The sequence below is a fragment of the Poecilia reticulata genome, linkage group LG20 (genome assembly GCF_000633615.1).
Source record: "Poecilia reticulata strain Guanapo linkage group LG20, Guppy_female_1.0+MT, whole genome shotgun sequence".
Lineage (NCBI taxonomy): Eukaryota > Metazoa > Chordata > Actinopteri > Cyprinodontiformes > Poeciliidae > Poecilia > Poecilia reticulata.
In genome coordinates, this window is record NC_024350.1 from 19,227,436 (window position 1) to 19,244,494 (window position 17,059).

The 17,059-nt window shown below is 38.2% G+C and overlaps 1 protein-coding gene across 2 annotated transcripts in view; it reads right to left on the bottom strand.

The window, feature by feature from the left end:
* cnksr2a (connector enhancer of kinase suppressor of Ras 2a) overlaps positions 1-17,059 on the bottom strand; it is a 78,836-nt gene that overhangs the window by 40,696 nt on the left and 21,081 nt on the right. For both annotated transcript variants that reach the window (XM_017301866.1, XM_008396461.2), the window contains exons 4-12: positions 11,356-11,443; positions 10,905-10,946; positions 8,140-8,259; positions 6,666-6,725; positions 6,402-6,470; positions 4,042-4,188; positions 2,521-2,633; positions 2,280-2,434; positions 825-914 (exon numbers count right to left, since the gene is read on the bottom strand). In XM_017301866.1, coding sequence (XP_017157355.1) covers positions 825-914; positions 2,280-2,434; positions 2,521-2,633; positions 4,042-4,188; positions 6,402-6,470; positions 6,666-6,725; positions 8,140-8,259; positions 10,905-10,946; positions 11,356-11,443 — 884 coding nt within the window. The remainder of the gene's footprint in view (positions 1-824; positions 915-2,279; positions 2,435-2,520; positions 2,634-4,041; positions 4,189-6,401; positions 6,471-6,665; positions 6,726-8,139; positions 8,260-10,904; positions 10,947-11,355; positions 11,444-17,059) is intronic.

A 17,059-nucleotide genomic window follows, 5' to 3' on the forward strand; every position in this document is an offset into this window, starting at 1 on the left:
GTACATATCTAAAAATTAGATCAAATTAAATATTTATACATGTAATTTTTACTAATGTCGCAATTTCTACTCTATCCAAATTATATCTACGCAATTTATTATGTTTGTTTTGGTTGTATTTACCCAGAATGCACTGTGCCATTTCCTAATTGTACCACGTATGCTAACCTATAAACACGTTTAATACATTTTATTCATTTACAATCAAAACATCTCCACAAACAATTTGTAAAAGGGAAATGATTCAAAATTTTCATCCAGTGTTTTTTTTTACGTTGCTTTGCTTTAAGTGAGATTATTGAAACCAAATCCTGAGTTTAGTCGACCTGAGTTGTATAAAATCACAGCTGTGTAGTTTATTATCACTACAGCTCATCCATCTTCCAAACTTCTTCCCACCTTCTCCCCAAACTCAGGTTTCCCTCTGCAGTTTCCTCCCTCCTGTCCTTCCCTGGTTGCTAAGCAGCGGCCAGAGGAAAGTGAGAAGCTGTCAGCGTCGCCATGGAAACTGTGTGAGTGATTCAGGTGGAGGTCAGAGAGAACGATCTCTTTCTTTTACTCCCTTTTTTTGTCTGTTCTCATCCCTCTGTTCCTTCTATTCTTTTTTTTTCTTCTTCCACGGCTGCCTTTCATTTCCTCCGCCTTTGTGCTCGTATCTCTTTACCTCCTTTGCTCCTCAGCAGGTTTTCTTTGGTTCCTCTGTGATGCTAATGACAGGGGGAATTAGAGAAGAGGCTCGCAGATCCTCACGCTCGCTGATCGCTGTCATAATTTGTACAGATGGGACCGTTTAGCTGATATCCAGCCGGCTCCTCTGGACTCACCTCTGCGGGCTTCTCTGTTCAGCTTGGCTGGGTCTTCGTAGTCGCCCACCCAGTTGCACTCCACAGGCATCGAGATGGGCCTCAGCCTGCCTACATTAGAATAAAACAAAATCCTCATTACTCACTCTGGGAACTGCCTGTTTATTCAGAAGGTTTGGTCCTGAAGTGTTGGGAGTTCATTTTAAGAAAATATGTCAGTACATATTTGTGCAATTTGTATGAATTTGGCTAGAAGAAACATTTTAAAGGGGCATATAGTGTCATTTTTAGCACAATCAAGTAACTACATTAACTTCCGCTGTTATAAAAATGCTACACATATCAAATATGACTTAAAGGAAATTTGACTTTGCAATTTAACACCTTGAAATTAGGCCTCTGTCTCTTTAAGAACTCTTTCTGAAGCCTTTAGGAAGTCACCACAATATGACTGTTATCCCTTTAACAACATTTTACCAGCGTTTCACTGAGAAGTAGCTCCTATAATGAGCTCAGCAGATGTGCAGTTCCAACAGATGTTCGCTAATTGCTTTTGGCTAGTCTGAAGGAGCTGAATGGAGGAGCTGTTTCTGACAGACAGAAACTCTGAAGACTGAAATCTGCAGCTCCAAGGAGGAGCTGCAGGTCGAAGGCGGGGCTACGTCCAACCTGGCGTTTTGAACCGCTGAATGGTTGTCATGGGGATTAAAGGATTTCTCAAACACATAAAAGCAACTCTCCAGGTATGTTTTTGATAAGGGAATAGCATTATATAAAGTTATTTTACATAATAATGGTGACCTATTATGCTTCCTTGAACAGGTTAGGATACAAAACATGTTCATTACATTTTTTGATCAAAGTCATTCTCAGATAATAGAAGTTTAGCTAAAACATCGTTTCATAATGAGCAGATTAACTGGATTACTTAAATCCAAACACTCTGCCGCTGGCCACGCTCCTAAACTCAGCGTTTAGACTCTCGTATCAAAATGGCTGCAAACAGATGAGAAATTATACAGCCATACAGCTTAGAAAAGCAGAAGTCGTGCCTCCCGCACAACCAACAAGAATGAAGCAAGTGTTTTCAAGACGGTAAGTCAAAAACAAACCACTTGTCATTTCCAGCAGCCATTGTATAGCGGTAAAATCAGCTGAAACGGCTCATTTTCCAGACATCCAAAACATAAACTTATTTCCAAAAAACAACTATGTGTTTTTGTTAAGAGCTTTGTCTGTTTTTAGAAGAAGTAGAAACCCAAAAGCACAAAAACGAGCAAAATGTGAACTTTGCATATCAGATCCCCTTTGTGCATTTACAGAAAAAGTAAAGAAATCGGAAACTGCTTTATTTAAGGTTAGATAAAAGCTGGTGTTTTTCTCTCTCATTACCCTGACAGTAGTTTCTATAAACGGTTCAACTGTACAGAATGAGGTTTAACTCGCAGTGACATGTTCTGGGCAGAACCTGCGCACCGTATGTGGGCGTGGTGCAGTACACCGGCTCCTCCTCTTCTCGCCGGTGAGACTCTTGATCCAGGAAGGAGTTTGGTGATTCAGAGCGCTTGGCAGCGCTGACGCCACCATGGCTACGAGACGCTTCGTCTCCAGACAGGGTTCCTGTCTCGTCTCTACGGCAACCAGAGGCAGACGCTCATCAGAGGAAGTTTGAACGACGAAGGAAACGGTACGGCCTTCAGGGATGCAGAGGAAGTACCTGGGGGTGTAGGGCTCGGCGGGGGGAGGCGGGATGTAGAGATCCTGGAGGGCGGAGCTTTTGGTGGGTGTGCCTGACGGCGTGCCGGAGCCGCTGCCTGGGCTTCTGGTCGGCTGGATTTAAAATTTAAAGAAAAAAACACACAATTTACAGTTTTTTCTTGGAAAAGTCCATCAGATTCTGCTTTAAATGTAACGTTTCATTTGTTGATTTTTGTGTTTTAATTACGTAATGTGAACTCTTTGAACTGACTTGTTGCTGAAATGTGCAAAACAAATAAAGTCTGATTGATTGATCGATTAAAATGAGCTGAACTGAGACCCACAGCATCACAGATCCTCTGTCATAGTTCTTCATGAGTGTAAGAATATAAGCTAAGTTCATTTAAATTGTACTACATATAAATATAAAAGGCATAGGGAATAAATAAAAACAACATAAAAGCCATAAAATAATAACTTTACTTAAAAATAGTCAAACACAATTGGAAACAACCAGAAGACTCTGAACTTCCAGAGTTCAAGATGAAGTTTTGTGATTTTTGTGTTGTACTTTAAAGTCATGATGTTTTTCCCGTTTTGAAGAGTAACCAGGTAACAACGCGCATCATACTTATATCCCAGGAACTCAAAGATTAAGTGTAAGATTTTATAAAAAATTATTTGTTACGTATTTGCTAAAACTGTCATCATATTGTGACTATGTAAAATGAAACATGTAATCTGTGAACAGATGAAAAACAACCAATCAGAGTCAGGAGGCGGGCCTTAGCGCTGTCAATCAATCTAAAGTTGCTGCTCAATGTGCTACTGGCCGAGAAACGTAAAACTGATCCGCTTTATTTCTGGTAGGAGACTCTAAACAGGTCTGCAGTCGAACATGTACAAGATTAGTTTTATTTTTTTAGGGTAATTGACAGCGCTAAGGCCCGCCTCCTGGCTCTGATTGGGTGTTTTTGGTGCATTTCTTCAGATGGCAGTAGCAGCTCAGAGAGGAGATGGAGGAGATCAATATTTTCACAGACTATCTGTCTCATATTATCCTGTCACAACATGAATATAGTTTTATCAAATACGTAAAAACATATATTTTATGAAAGTTACATACTGAAGCTTTAACAGGATTTTCCTATGTTAAATTAGTGGCTTTTCTTTGAAGCATAACTTTAAAAATAGTGTATCGGGTAATAATTTCTGCTCTAGTGGACCAAAACACAAAAAGAAAGTCAATTTTTGATGCACAAACACTTTTCCTTCTTGTTTCCTCCCGTTTGTCGCTAATTAGAGATAATTAGCGGTGGAAATTTCAGCCTCAGCTCCGAGAATGTGGGTGGAAAGCCATTAGTTTTCCCTTCCCATTCACTGCTTTCGGCCCGGCTAGCAAACCCCGTGCTGAGCCACAGCTCCGTGACCTAATTACACGCTTTGGCTGCGGCTGAGCGGGAGGAAAAATGCTGCGGGGAATCGATGTGGGCCAGCGAGGCGCTTTAATAAAGTCTATAAAAGGTAGAGGCAGTCCCACCTGCAGAGCCAGGGGTTTCCAGCGCATGTTCTTCAGCAGTGCAGGGGCGGAGCTGAGCGTGCTCTGCGGACGCTTCTTCAGGGTCAGGGACACGACGCCTTTATCGGCCCGCAGCGAGCCGACCAGGTTACGCAACTGCCAGCCCACCTGTGGAGCAACGAGGAACAATGTGAGGCAGGGAGACTCGCTTTGGACCACAATAAAAGATCAGTGATGTTCTTAAAGGGCCGGTTAGAAGGTATCGATACAGTACATGTGTCAAACACGAGGCCCGGGGACCGAATCTGGCTCGCTGTAGCTCCTTATGTAGCCCTCTAGACTCCAGAGATAAGCATAAATAAAACCTTCAAGGAAACAGTTGTGTGGTTAAATATAATTTTATTAATCAAATCAAAGTGGTTTTTATCTCTTTACTGCCAATTATATTAGTCAATACTTTCAGTTTTACTACGATCGTGAAAATTTACGCAAAATCAACAAATCGGGTCATTTTTAATGCATAATTGTGAGTTTATTGAAAATTTTCCAGAAAAATGACCAAAAACAAGTAAGTGATGCCAACTCCCACCTGCAGGTGGCAGTGTAGTTTACTTCTTCACTAAAATAAAAAACACTTTAATTTGATTAATAAAATAATATTTAAGCACCCAACTGTTACCTTGACGGTTCTATTTTGTAATTTTTTGCAATAAATTGGTAATTTAAAAATGCCAACATACCAATAATTTAAAAAATGTTCATTTATATTTGAAGGTATATGTGACTTTTTATTACTCACAAATAATCGATCACCGACTAGAACATGGCATCAACTAAGAGCAGAGGCAGAAGTGTTAGCAAAATATACTGCCACCTGCAGGTGGGAGTGGGCATCACTTAAAACCAATATTTTCAAAAGATTTTCTGGAAAAAATTTCAATGAACTCACAATTATTCACTAGCACAAAAAAATGATGTGATTTGTTGATTTTGTGTGAATTTACACAATCGTAGTAAAACTGGATTCATTGACTGATGTAATCAACCACTTTGATTTGATTAATAACGTAGCATTTCAGCAGACAAGTCTTGAAGGTTTTATTTATGTATACCTCTGGGATCTAGAGGGCCACATAAAAAGGTACAGCGGGCCAGATTTGGCCCTCGAGCCTCGTGTTTGACACGTGGTGTAGGAAAATAAAATTCTCCCTCATTTACATGCAGGCTGAAGTTTGACTCCGGTCCACATCGTGAGCGAAACAAGTAGGCGGCGAGGCAGCATAACTATCTATAGAGGCTTCATGTGATGTAACCTGCCCTCATTTCCAAAACCAAAGCGTCTTATCATCCATCTTTCTTTTTTTTCTTCATTTTTACCAACTATGTGCAAAAAGCCACGCCTACACTGCTCGCCTCCAGCAGATCTGCGAACGAAAACAAACTGTAAACAAACACGAAGCTGCCCACCGGGATGCGGCGCTCGCAGCCTCGGCGTACCTGAGCGTACCGCGCTGGCCTGAGATCTGCTCGTGATCAAAGACCGACGGTTGTTTTCAGAGCAGACCGGCTCCAATACGGCAGCAAGAACACGATTACTGGGTTTTATTTACTGGGGTTTTATTTACTGGGATTTTATTCATTGGCGACGGGTTTGTCTCCTGTTTTGCCACTGAAACTGTGCAGATCTGTGCATTTTACTTTTAACCGAGTTTTTTTAGTGTTGTGTGAGATTTTCATATTAACGATTTCTCAACATTTTCAGAGTTTATCTCTGTTCTTATTATTTTACTATAAATATAAATTTATACAGACTAAGACAAGTTATGGATGGATGGATGGATGGATGGATGGATGGATGGATGGATGGATGGATGGATGGATGGATGGATGGATGGATGGATGGATGGATGGATGGATNATGGATGGATGGATGGATGGATGGATGGATGGATGGATGGATGGATGGATGGATGGATGGATGGATGGATGGATGGATGGATGGATGGATGGATGTTCGGATGGATGTTCGGATGGATGGATGGTTGGATGTTCCAACAGTTGGATGTTCCTCTCATCAGTTCTGGTCAGTTTTCCTGTCGCTGTTAAAGAAAACTCTCCCCACAGCATGATGCCTCCGCCTCCATGTTTCACAGTGCATGTGGTGAGTTCAGGGTCCGTTGTTCGTTTCTGCCTCTTAACGAGCCACCATTACTGCTGTGAAGCTCAGCAGGTAACATCTAGATGGAATCAGCTTTCATGGATTCATTTCACAGCCAACAGAACCCAGAAGAAAGGAAAACATTTCATCGTTTCCTGCAGTTTCATCGTTTTCCTCCACTTTTCTTTTGCTCTTTACGGAAAACGTCTGATTTCAAACGTACCACGGTCTGGTGGTTGACTTGAATCACTTCATCTCCTGCGTGGATCTTCTTGCAGCGGTCAGCTGGAGACTAAACGCACACAAAGCAGAGATTAATAACCCATCTGAGTATTGATTCCTGTCTGACACTTTTTGGGAAGTTTCACAGCAAACCCCACTTAAAGAATCAATATCACCAGGCGGCCATGTTGTCATCCTTATTGAAAAAGACAAGCTGCTGTTGAAAGCAGATTCAATGATCGATTTTTAGAGAAAATCCTCTCACCCCTTCGGTGGTTCCTGTGATCACATGCAGACCGTCATAAGTGGACTTGATGTACATCCCCTGATGGAGACAAGAAACAAAAATGTTCAGTTTCTTAAAGTAGCAGACACGACTTTCTCTGCGGTCTAGCCCAGTGTTTCTCAAACTTTTTCAGGTTCACTTACTCTATTTAATAAACACTCAGATGAAATCTCCTTTGAATGTGAAGGTGGTGCTGTTTTGTAGAAGTAACTGGCCACAATAAAACCAGGACGAAGTCTACTGAGGGCATTTTGAGTTCCAATGATGGAAAACACATGGGAATCAAAAAAGTTTTGATAACATTTTAAGGCTACTTGTAATTTAGAAACATAATAAAGTAAATATTATTGCATTGGGTTGGAAAAAAACAAACATCTTCTTTCCAAAAGTAGGTAGTCCAACATAAATAACTTTATTTTAGGCGTTCAGATGCAGTTAGACAGCGCGGGGCGCAGCAGGTCATGTCGCATTCAGCAGAGTCGCAGACTCAGAACTGCATTTGTGTGGAATGCTGTTTATCATAATAGTGTTGAAAAACAAAAGTACAACTCCTTCAGTTTTTATTTTTAGTGTCTTGGTTTTAAGTCATTTATTTATTATTATTTTTAAACACAATCTTTTGCTAAGCTCGCTGTAGTCACACTTTGAGCTAACGACACGGTAAATAAACGGTTACATGCAGTACCTTGTGGACCACTAGGGGGCCCATGCGGACCACAGTTTGAGAAACACTGGCATAGAGCAGGGGTGTCCAAAGTGCGGCCCAGGGGCCGTTTGTGGCCCTTGTATTGATTGTGACCTCATTTTGAGAGGTTTGGCCCTGCAGCACTTTTTCTAATTTCTTTAAGATGAGACTTTTGGAAAGTTTATAAATTCTTAAGAGGAAAAATATTAAGTAAAACAAATAATTTTTATTGGCATTTTATTTTTATCTCACGCCACAAACATCTGTTGAGTTTTCATTCACAGACTTTGACACACCCATCCATTATATTTCACAAAATACAGCAAAGGTTGAAGAAGAAAACTCTTATTTTTGTTCTAAAATATTTTAAGTCTAAATATTTTAGACTTCAAAAAGCATCTAACTAAAAACTTTCTCATGAAGAATAATTTTATTTATTCCATTTAAGTATCTTGATTTTGAAGCACACAGGCTCTATTAATTCATTTTTTTTATTATATTTCCAGAAATAAGTTGGTTTTGATGGCTTTCTTCTCTTAATGGATGAAATCATCATTTGAAAACTACTTTTTGTTTTTATTTATTTTACTTTTATCCAACATTTAAATGTGTTTAATTAATTGAAACATTTAATTATATTAAAAAAAAGCAAAAATAGAAGAAATCTGTTTGTCATGTCGCTCTTATTTTGACCTAAGAGTGATACAATATTGAATATTTGTTGTTTTTATGATAAAAAACAGATATAAAGTCGGTGTAGAGCAGTACCAGGCCTTCGGATGGCTTAGTGTTGGTGAGGTGAACCAGTTCAAGGTGGGCAGACTGGGAGACCAGTGGGTCCGACGAAACGCACACGATGTGCTCACACACTTCAGACAGAGTCTTACACTGCAGACCAGAGAAAGAAAACAGCAAAATAAATAAAAAACTGAAGATTTACTGACTAAACATGACATTACTGTGATAAAAACATGAGAAAAACTCAACTGTTTCCGTCACAGACCAAATAAAAAAATCAATTTTCTGCTGTAAAGATCAGATTAAACTCAACTATAACATGCAGGTTTATTTTTATTTATCAATTCAGCAGTTCAGTAAACCACAATAACCGAATCCCCTCCAGATACAACGGAGGTGAATTTAATTATGCTTTTCCTTTTTTTCTTGGCAGATTTAGTCGTGTTTTCCATAACAGAGAGGTCTGAATAGAAACTGCTGACTCTATTTTTGGATCAGCCACAGCAGAAGTCACTAAACTTTGTCTAGAAAAGTTTTTCTGCCACGTCGACAGGAAAATCCCTGCTACCTATTAGACATTTCCCCTCCTGCACTTATCATTTCCAAACTTAGTAGTGCGACAAGTTGAACTCATCATTTCTCTGAAAATATCCCAGAATCTCAAAAGAGTTTTGGCTTCGTCCCGGTTCTGGTTCTGGAATCGTCCTCACAGCTGACATGTCGGTTTGTCCCAATAAGTAAAGACCTGCGTGGATTTAATGGGCTCAAACATGAATTCACTCAATTAGTCAGTGATGGAGATAATCTGAAGAGAAGATGGCAAGTCAGGACATCTGATGTGAGAAAGATAAATCAAGTTTCAGCTGACATTTAAGCCTGGACGTTTAATGGATATAAATACCACATCAACCTTCATTCACAGGTCTAACCTAGATAAATCAAAGAGACATGTTTGTTTTTTTAGTTTCTGGTTCTGAAAAGTTCATCTAAAAGTTGCTAGTGTCCATAGACTGAACATCAGGAAAGAACAAAGTTTCCCAGCAAAGAATCGGACCTGTGATGTTCAGTAGTTCCCACTGGTTTGACTCAAACATGAGATTTCTCCTTCATCACTCCGGCTGCTGACTCCTCATTACTACATCCTACATCCATTCTTCAAACGAAACAAAAAATCTCTTACATTTTTGTAAATCCTGCTTGTAGTGTAACATTTATGAGCCAACAAACATAAAAGAGCTGCTTTCTGGGTGATAAATGCAGAAAGGAGACGATCAAAGCTGGAGCCCAACATGTTGACATCAAAATATTTGCTAATTGGTGCGATTTGAGGCAGATACTTATTTGTAGGAGCTTGACTCTTAGAGAAAGCAGCAAAGGGAAGAAGAACAGAAAAAAATGAGAGATTTTCTTATACGTTGCTCACAATAAAGTAATATTTCCAGTGGAAACATAGACAGCATTTTAATAAAGAGAGGAAAACTTCCAGTTTTCCACGTTGTTAAAGCTGCAATGACAAAATCTTACCAAATATTTCTGGTTTTGTTTTTAGTGCAAACACCTCAGTAAGAAACTATTTTACAAAAGTAACTTTTCAGCAAGAATTCGGCATCAATTTTTTAATATTGATGAAAAGATAATACATTCTGATTATTTCACTTAAAGGAAAAATGTCAAAATGAAATAATCTGTCAGTAGAACTAGAACTTTTTCATCAATATTAAATTAATTATTGGTTTAAAATAAGCCTCTATATCCTTCTGAAAAGTTACTTGTAAGTTAGCTTTGTATGATTTATAGTGTATTAAAAATATTTCACTACAAACTGGACCAAAAATACTTGATAAGAGTCTCTTATTTTGTGCTGAAGAGTTACTTGAAAGCTAATTTTACCTTTTTTAAAAGTGTAATAAGATATTTGCACTGGAAAGTAGACCAAATATACTCGGTATTACTTATGTTTTTGCAGTTTAGCTAAAAGTATTTATTTGTGTTTTTGTTAGTAATGCAGGAAACAACAAGCTTTTCTCTCTAATGATAGTTTTATTGTCCATCATCTCACTTAAATATTAAATCTTACTTAAATATTGTCTCGTTTTCTGTTCTTCCAGTTCTTACAAAAATAAATATTTTGTGTTTTTGCAATGAAGATGTGCAAACCACCTAAAAATTTACCAAAAAAACACAAATGTTGTTCATCTCCAGACACTGAAAAACACAATTAAAACGAGATGTGAGTAAAGTATCCAAAACTTTTACTCAAGAGTAAAAAGTATTTGGTAAAACGTCAACTCAATTCTGAGGAACTGATCAAATTATCCATCATATAATATTGAAAAATGACATCATCAGACAGACCAAAATATAAAGTCAAGTGGAAGTTTTGGTATTTTAAGCACAAAAATGACAAAATAACAAAATCAGGCAAAAGAAAATTTTTCCAAATCAGTTTCTTTTAATAAAAAAACTTATGAAACTTTAACACAAACTGCAGGTCTGTGTCTGGCGACATGTTTGTTTTTCATTTCAGTGGGTGGAAAATCCAGACATTTTTCTCAAGAGTAGCGATACATTGTAATAAAATTACTCAAGTAAAAGTAAAAATACTCCTAAACGGACATATTTTCATTTCAGTGGGTGGAAAATCCACACATTTTATTCAAATAAGAATAGACATATTTGCAAAAAAGTTACTCAAGTAAATGTAATTGAGTAAATGTAACTAGTTACTATCCAACTCTGATTGAAGCCGGTTTAGGTTTGTGCTTTATAAAGCATCTGGCTAAAGACAAACTCACCACATGGAGGATTTTGTTCTCTGTCTCAAACACCGTACAGTCCTGAGGGAAACGGAGAGAAATTTAATGTAGCAACAAGAACATTTTGTGTTGCACATGCTGCTAAAGTATCTCTGCATGCTTCCTGGGCCTCACATTGCCGCAGCCCAGCCACCTGGATACTATACACCACCACAGATACAACAAACACCCACACAAACAGACATGCATTCAGCTTTTATTTATACCCACATCAGTCACATAAAAGACAGGCTGAGAAGGATGTAAACAGCAAAGAATCGAGTCTCGCTTAAGGATGCAGACTGCTGCATCACACCCACCCACGCACATGCATACAGCGCACTTAGGGGGATATGTCAACCCACGGCAGCTCCCCTCAGCCTCGCGCTTCAAGCACAGCAGAATAAAAGCTATCAGCCTTCAAAACGAGCACACAAACGCTTCCACACACCTGCTGTACAATGGTGGTGAGCTCCAGGCAGAGCTGAATGACATTATTTCGGGTAACTGAGTAGTCTGCCACAGCAGCAAAGGGAGACCTGGGAGGGAAAGATAACAGCGGTGAGTCTTTAATGTTGCTGCTGCGCTGGATGATGTGCAGGGGTGATGGACAGGGGCAGCGCTGAAGGGAGAGGTTAGCGAAAATGCTGCCATGCTGCAATATTTAAACCAGGATTTATTTCATTTTTCAACCTTTGGAGCTTTTAGAATAAATGTTTATTTTTTTTTACACATTTGTTGAAACTGTCACAGCGTCACAACAGTATGGTACAAGACAACCGAAAAATCAAGCTGGTCTGACTTCGAAACAACCAATCAGAGTCAGGAGGCGGGGCTTAAGCTAGCTAGCATAGCCTGTCATGAACGCTCAGGCTAGCTAACACAGCCACCGATGACGGCGAGTAAATGGTTTTCCTGTAACGTCAAGTCGTTTCTCCACCGTTAACACATTCAGCGGAGAGTACATGAGATTGACTGACAGCGCTAAGACCCGCCTCCTGTTTCTGATTGGTTGATTTTGTGCATTTTTTTTAGATGGCAGTCGTAGCTCAGGGTGGAGATCGATCCATTCACAGATTATCTGTCTCATAACAAACTGTCTCAACATGGCGACAGTTTTAACAAATATGTAAGAAACATTTATTTTTTATTTTTATAAGTTACACATGGCAGCTTTAACCATTTCTGAAAGTTAGAGAGCTAGTATCTTTGCTATTTTTCTTTTGTTGTAGTTTTCACATAATCGATAACCTTATTTTAAAAATATCCTAAAAATAGAAAACAATGTCTGGTGCTGTGCTAAACTGGCTTATAACATGTTTTGGCAGACAGGGGAACTTTGTATGAGTTAGTAAATATAAATTTAAGCAAACAAAAACTATGCAGTTCCTCAAGGCTCCAATCTCGGCCCACTTATATTAAGAAATTAAGAAATAGACAAGAAGGCCTGGAACTTTACTAAACTGGTTTAGATCTTATTTTGGCAGACTGGGAAAACTTTCTATAATTTAAATCTGGGCAAACAAATATTATGGAGTTCCTCAAGACTCCAATCTCGGCCCACCTATATTAAGAAACTCAAAAACAGAAAAGAATGTGATGAACTGGTTTAGATGAGCAGACTGAGATAACTTTAGCATTATGCAAACATCTCGCACTCGTCTCAGGCTGTGGGTTTTTCTATTCACCAGTCAATGGTCTGTGTTGTGTGACTCCAGTACCATTTCCTATAAACCTAGAACTGATGGGAAACCAGCAATAAAGAATATGTAGTAAACCTAAATATGAACATTTACTCATCTTATTATCCCTGATTTTGTCTTCAAAACGATCTTAAACCAAGCTAAAGTATCTCCAACTAAAACAGAACATAGAAAACATCGTACATGTTCCGTACTTTCCATTGGTTATTTAAAAATAATTGTTGAAGTGACAGTAAGTCATCCAAAGGTCCAAACCAACACCAGGAAAATGGACAATAACACCAGTTTGTAGAAGTCTGCTCTGGCTCCCTGTTGGTGAAATGAATGGCGTATAAAACTGTATTATTCCATCTTGTTGAAATATAATCAACAATAAAAAATATTTCTGGTTTAGCGCGTTATGTTGATGAATTGCTCATGTGCTAATGATCAGGGACGGTGCTAAATTGTCGTCATATTTTGGAGTTGTCGGTATTAAAGGTTGCCATCTGTCATTCATAGGTTGCTAAATGTCAGTGATGCGGTTTTCATGACTCTGTCGCGCGTTTGTTAATTATCTGACTGAATCAATTTGGTTCTAAATGAACCAAATCCACAGCTGTCACAGCGCTCATGTGTGTATGGAGACTCATTCGTTTGTTATGAGGCCAGAAGAAGAAAAGAAATGTCAAAAACATCATAAATGTGCCTCAAATGTAACACAGACAACATTTTTCATTCTGAAATGCCTTCATAATCCACTGCAGTGACTGATTATTAAATGCTCTTTAAGTTTATAGTATTTCAATGTTAAATATTTGTTTCTTAAATTTGTTTATTCACATTAAAGTTCTGCTTTTGATTGTTAATAAAGCAACATCCAGCTTAGCAGAATAAAAGATAACTTTACATTTTAGAACATATTAATGTGAAATTGTACCATTGGACTAAATGTATAAGTTTGTCATCTTTAAAATATATACATGTAAAACCTACAGTTTGTAGAAAGTGCTGTTTCCTCTTAAATTGTTTCACATTTTCTCAAACTTTAACCACAAACGGTAATGAGTTTAATTAGGATTTTATGGGATAATCCAACACAAAGTAGAGCATACTCGTAAAGTGGAAGCAAAAAAAGTGAAAAAATAAAACTAAATGTGATGCAAGTAATTTAAATATGATTAAATATAAAAACTAAATAAATAGAAAATAAGCATACACATGGAAATAAGTAACTCACATAATGAAATAACTATTAATTAATTACTTTTTTGATTAAAAAGTTCTAGTTTTCAATCAAAAACTAGACAGATTAACTTATAACATGGATCAATTGTCTTGTTAGAAGTAAATTTATCTGCCAATGGAAATTTTAAGGAATTATTTACTCAAAACAAGCCTCTGTCTGTTGCTGAAGAGATACTTGTGAGTTAGTTTTGTTTTAATTCAAGTGTAATGAGATATTTGCAGTAGAAACGACAGTAAAACTACTTGGTAAGATTTGGTGTTTTTGCAGTGAAAAACAGATTCAGATCCTTACAATTGGCATCAGAGTCGTTATCGCACCATAAATATGTCCACAACACAACTACAATCTATAATTATCGATATCTACTGACATGAAACGCTTTTATAGTGTTGAGTTTTTCAGTCATGTTGACAAAGAACGGGATTTTAATTTGTTCTCAGAGGAAAAGGAAGCAGTGTTTGCTCCACTGAAGGTGAACAGACCTTTCCTTTCAGAAAACACCCATTTTCAAACCTTACACGACTTTGAGTTTTCCGAGGCAAACAAACACGGCGGCGACCTCTGCTAATGTCTGGATGTTTCTCTATAAACGGCTTTGTGAGCCGAGCTATTAGACCGGCTTGAATTTATTATGTTTTCTTGCCCCGAGCGCCGTTAGCTCACTGTGTCTCCTTTGTGTTCCCAGTTTCCACTCTAGCACACTGTCCATTTTGTTGACAAGTCTACTTCCCTGAAAAAAAAGAAAAAAAAACACTTCCTAGTGAGGAACGGCTCTGCAAAGCGCTCATAAATTAAACCCTGCTAGCGCTCAGGTGTGAACAAGGTGAGAGTGATAAGGAGCAGGTGGAGTTAATGAGGCGCTAATGACCGCACACAACAGCAACGTTAGCGCAGAGTCATGACACATTAGGACGGCGGCAGAAAGCGGCACATTTCCTTCGCTGTTCCAAAGACCCAGATAAAGACTCAGCCCAGCCTCTAGCGTATGATTTATCAGTGGTTTGTGTGATTTGGGTCATCACTATTGAGGTTGACTACTATATATACACATGCACAACCTGGGGGTGTGCAGGAAGTCTGCTAACCACCAGGCAACCGCCCTGAAAACAACTCTTTGGTTTTTTTTTTTTAACTTGAACTGTAAAACTTTAGGATGTAAAACTCTGCAGGCAGTAAAACACAGAATTTTATTTATTTTCCAAGCACATAGCGTCATTTCAGAGCACATTCAAGTAACGATGTCACCTTAAATTTTTATAAAAATATTACAAATGTCAAATATGACTTAAAAAATTTGACTATAAATTAACGCCTGGAAATTTTGCCTCTGTCTCTTTAAGAAGCTCCTGTTCTCTCAGACTCCGTCTTCAGGAAGTCATCACAACATGGCTCCTCTATTAACCCTTTAATGTTTTTACCAGCATTTCACTGAAGCAGCTTGTATAAGATGTGAAGTTACCAGGTGTTTGCTAATTGATGCTGGCTAGTCGGAAGGAGCAGAGTGGGGGGAGGAGCAAGGTCCACCCAGCCGTTTCGCACAGCTGATGAATGGTTGCCGTGGAGACAAAAGGATTTTTCAAACAAGTATCAAAGCATCACTCCTCCAGGTATGTTTCTAATGAGGGAATAATGAATAAAAAGCTAAAATACTGCCCCTTTAAGAAGTCTGTCTGGTTCTGGTTCTGGTCTGGCCTGCTCTGCATATACAGAACCAGAACCAGACATGGAGAAAGAGCATTCAGCTCCTATACACAACAAATCTGAAACAAACTTCCAGAAAACTGCAAAACAGTCGAAACACAGAGTTCCTTTAAATGAAGACTTAAAACCCATTTTAGATTCACATTTAATTTGTAGTAAATTAAAAACTTACAACTAATGTTTGATGTGTATTAATGATTTTAATGATGACATTTCACGAAATGTAATGTTTATTTGTTTTTATCATGTAAAGCATTTTCTTGCTGTTGCTGAAATGTGCAAACAAACTTGAATTGAGTTAAAATTAAATGGATTTTTAGTGATCATAACTAATCAATTGGATGATTTTGAAAGTGAAAGGACTTCCAATTTTAAGAGGAAGACCTTTCACTTTCAAAATCCACTCATTTTGACCCAGGATTTACAGATTCTGGGTCAAAATGTGGTGTATTTTGAGTCGGAATCTAATCAAACTTAGGTAATTTCTATAGAAAAAGCTAAACGCTAAAGTTTTGAAGCTACAAGTGAGGCGTTTCCTGCAGCTATGAAACTGAATTCCTGCTTTTAAATTTTATAGAGCTTTTAATGAGCACAGTAAAGAAAAGGGACGAACCGAAGAAAACAACTGAGCGCATTCATCACTCTGGTTGAAATAAAGAACACTGTTACAGCTCCTGCATTTTGTAGTCATCAGCAAAATATATGACACATAAAACGCCTCCGTGTGAATAATTAATGTTGTGTGTACGCAGTTCAAAGGCGCTCACGTCGAGTTCAGCTCCTGAATTCAGACGAAACGACGGCGAAGTAAGAATATATCAGGAGAGCTGAACTTCTGCGGTTATTTTGTACATGGAAAGGTTGCAGGATGTTTCCCTGCAGGTTCCTACGCTCTGCCTGAGATAACCGGCAGTCAGACGGATAAAAGCTCAGCTTTGCTCCGATCTGACTCTGTATAAGACATGCTAACCTTTATCCCCATTATTAAACTCATCACTCCGAGCTGCAGAAGTCAGTTTGGCAAGATGAGATTTCTTTGCCGCCGTGCTTGTAGGAACGCTGTGCAGAGGTGGGCAGAGCACACAAACATTATGATCAAGCAAAATTAGCGCTGCTTTGACGTAACTTTCACTGCTGGTGAATTAAATTGGTGGAAACAAAGAGGAGAGGATGAGCGGGGAAACGGGAGAACCAAATAATACGATCACTTTGTGTCTTTTTTAAAGTTATTTATTTATTTATTCTTTGTTCTGGAAAACTGTTTACTTCTTTCCCTCCCTCTCTTTTCCACTTCTACCCAAAATATTTAGGTCAATCAAGCCGAATTAGAGAATAGAAAAATAATTAAAATTAGAAAATAAACACCTAGATTAAAAGAAAAATTAATCCACATATGTTAAACAATTTCATTGTTTCTGTTATGACACCAGTTGATTATGTTCAGTGTTTTGTCTTTAATTTGAATGTAACAGTTTTAATGTATACCAGTTTGTTTGTTTTTTTATTTTATGTTTTTGTTGCTG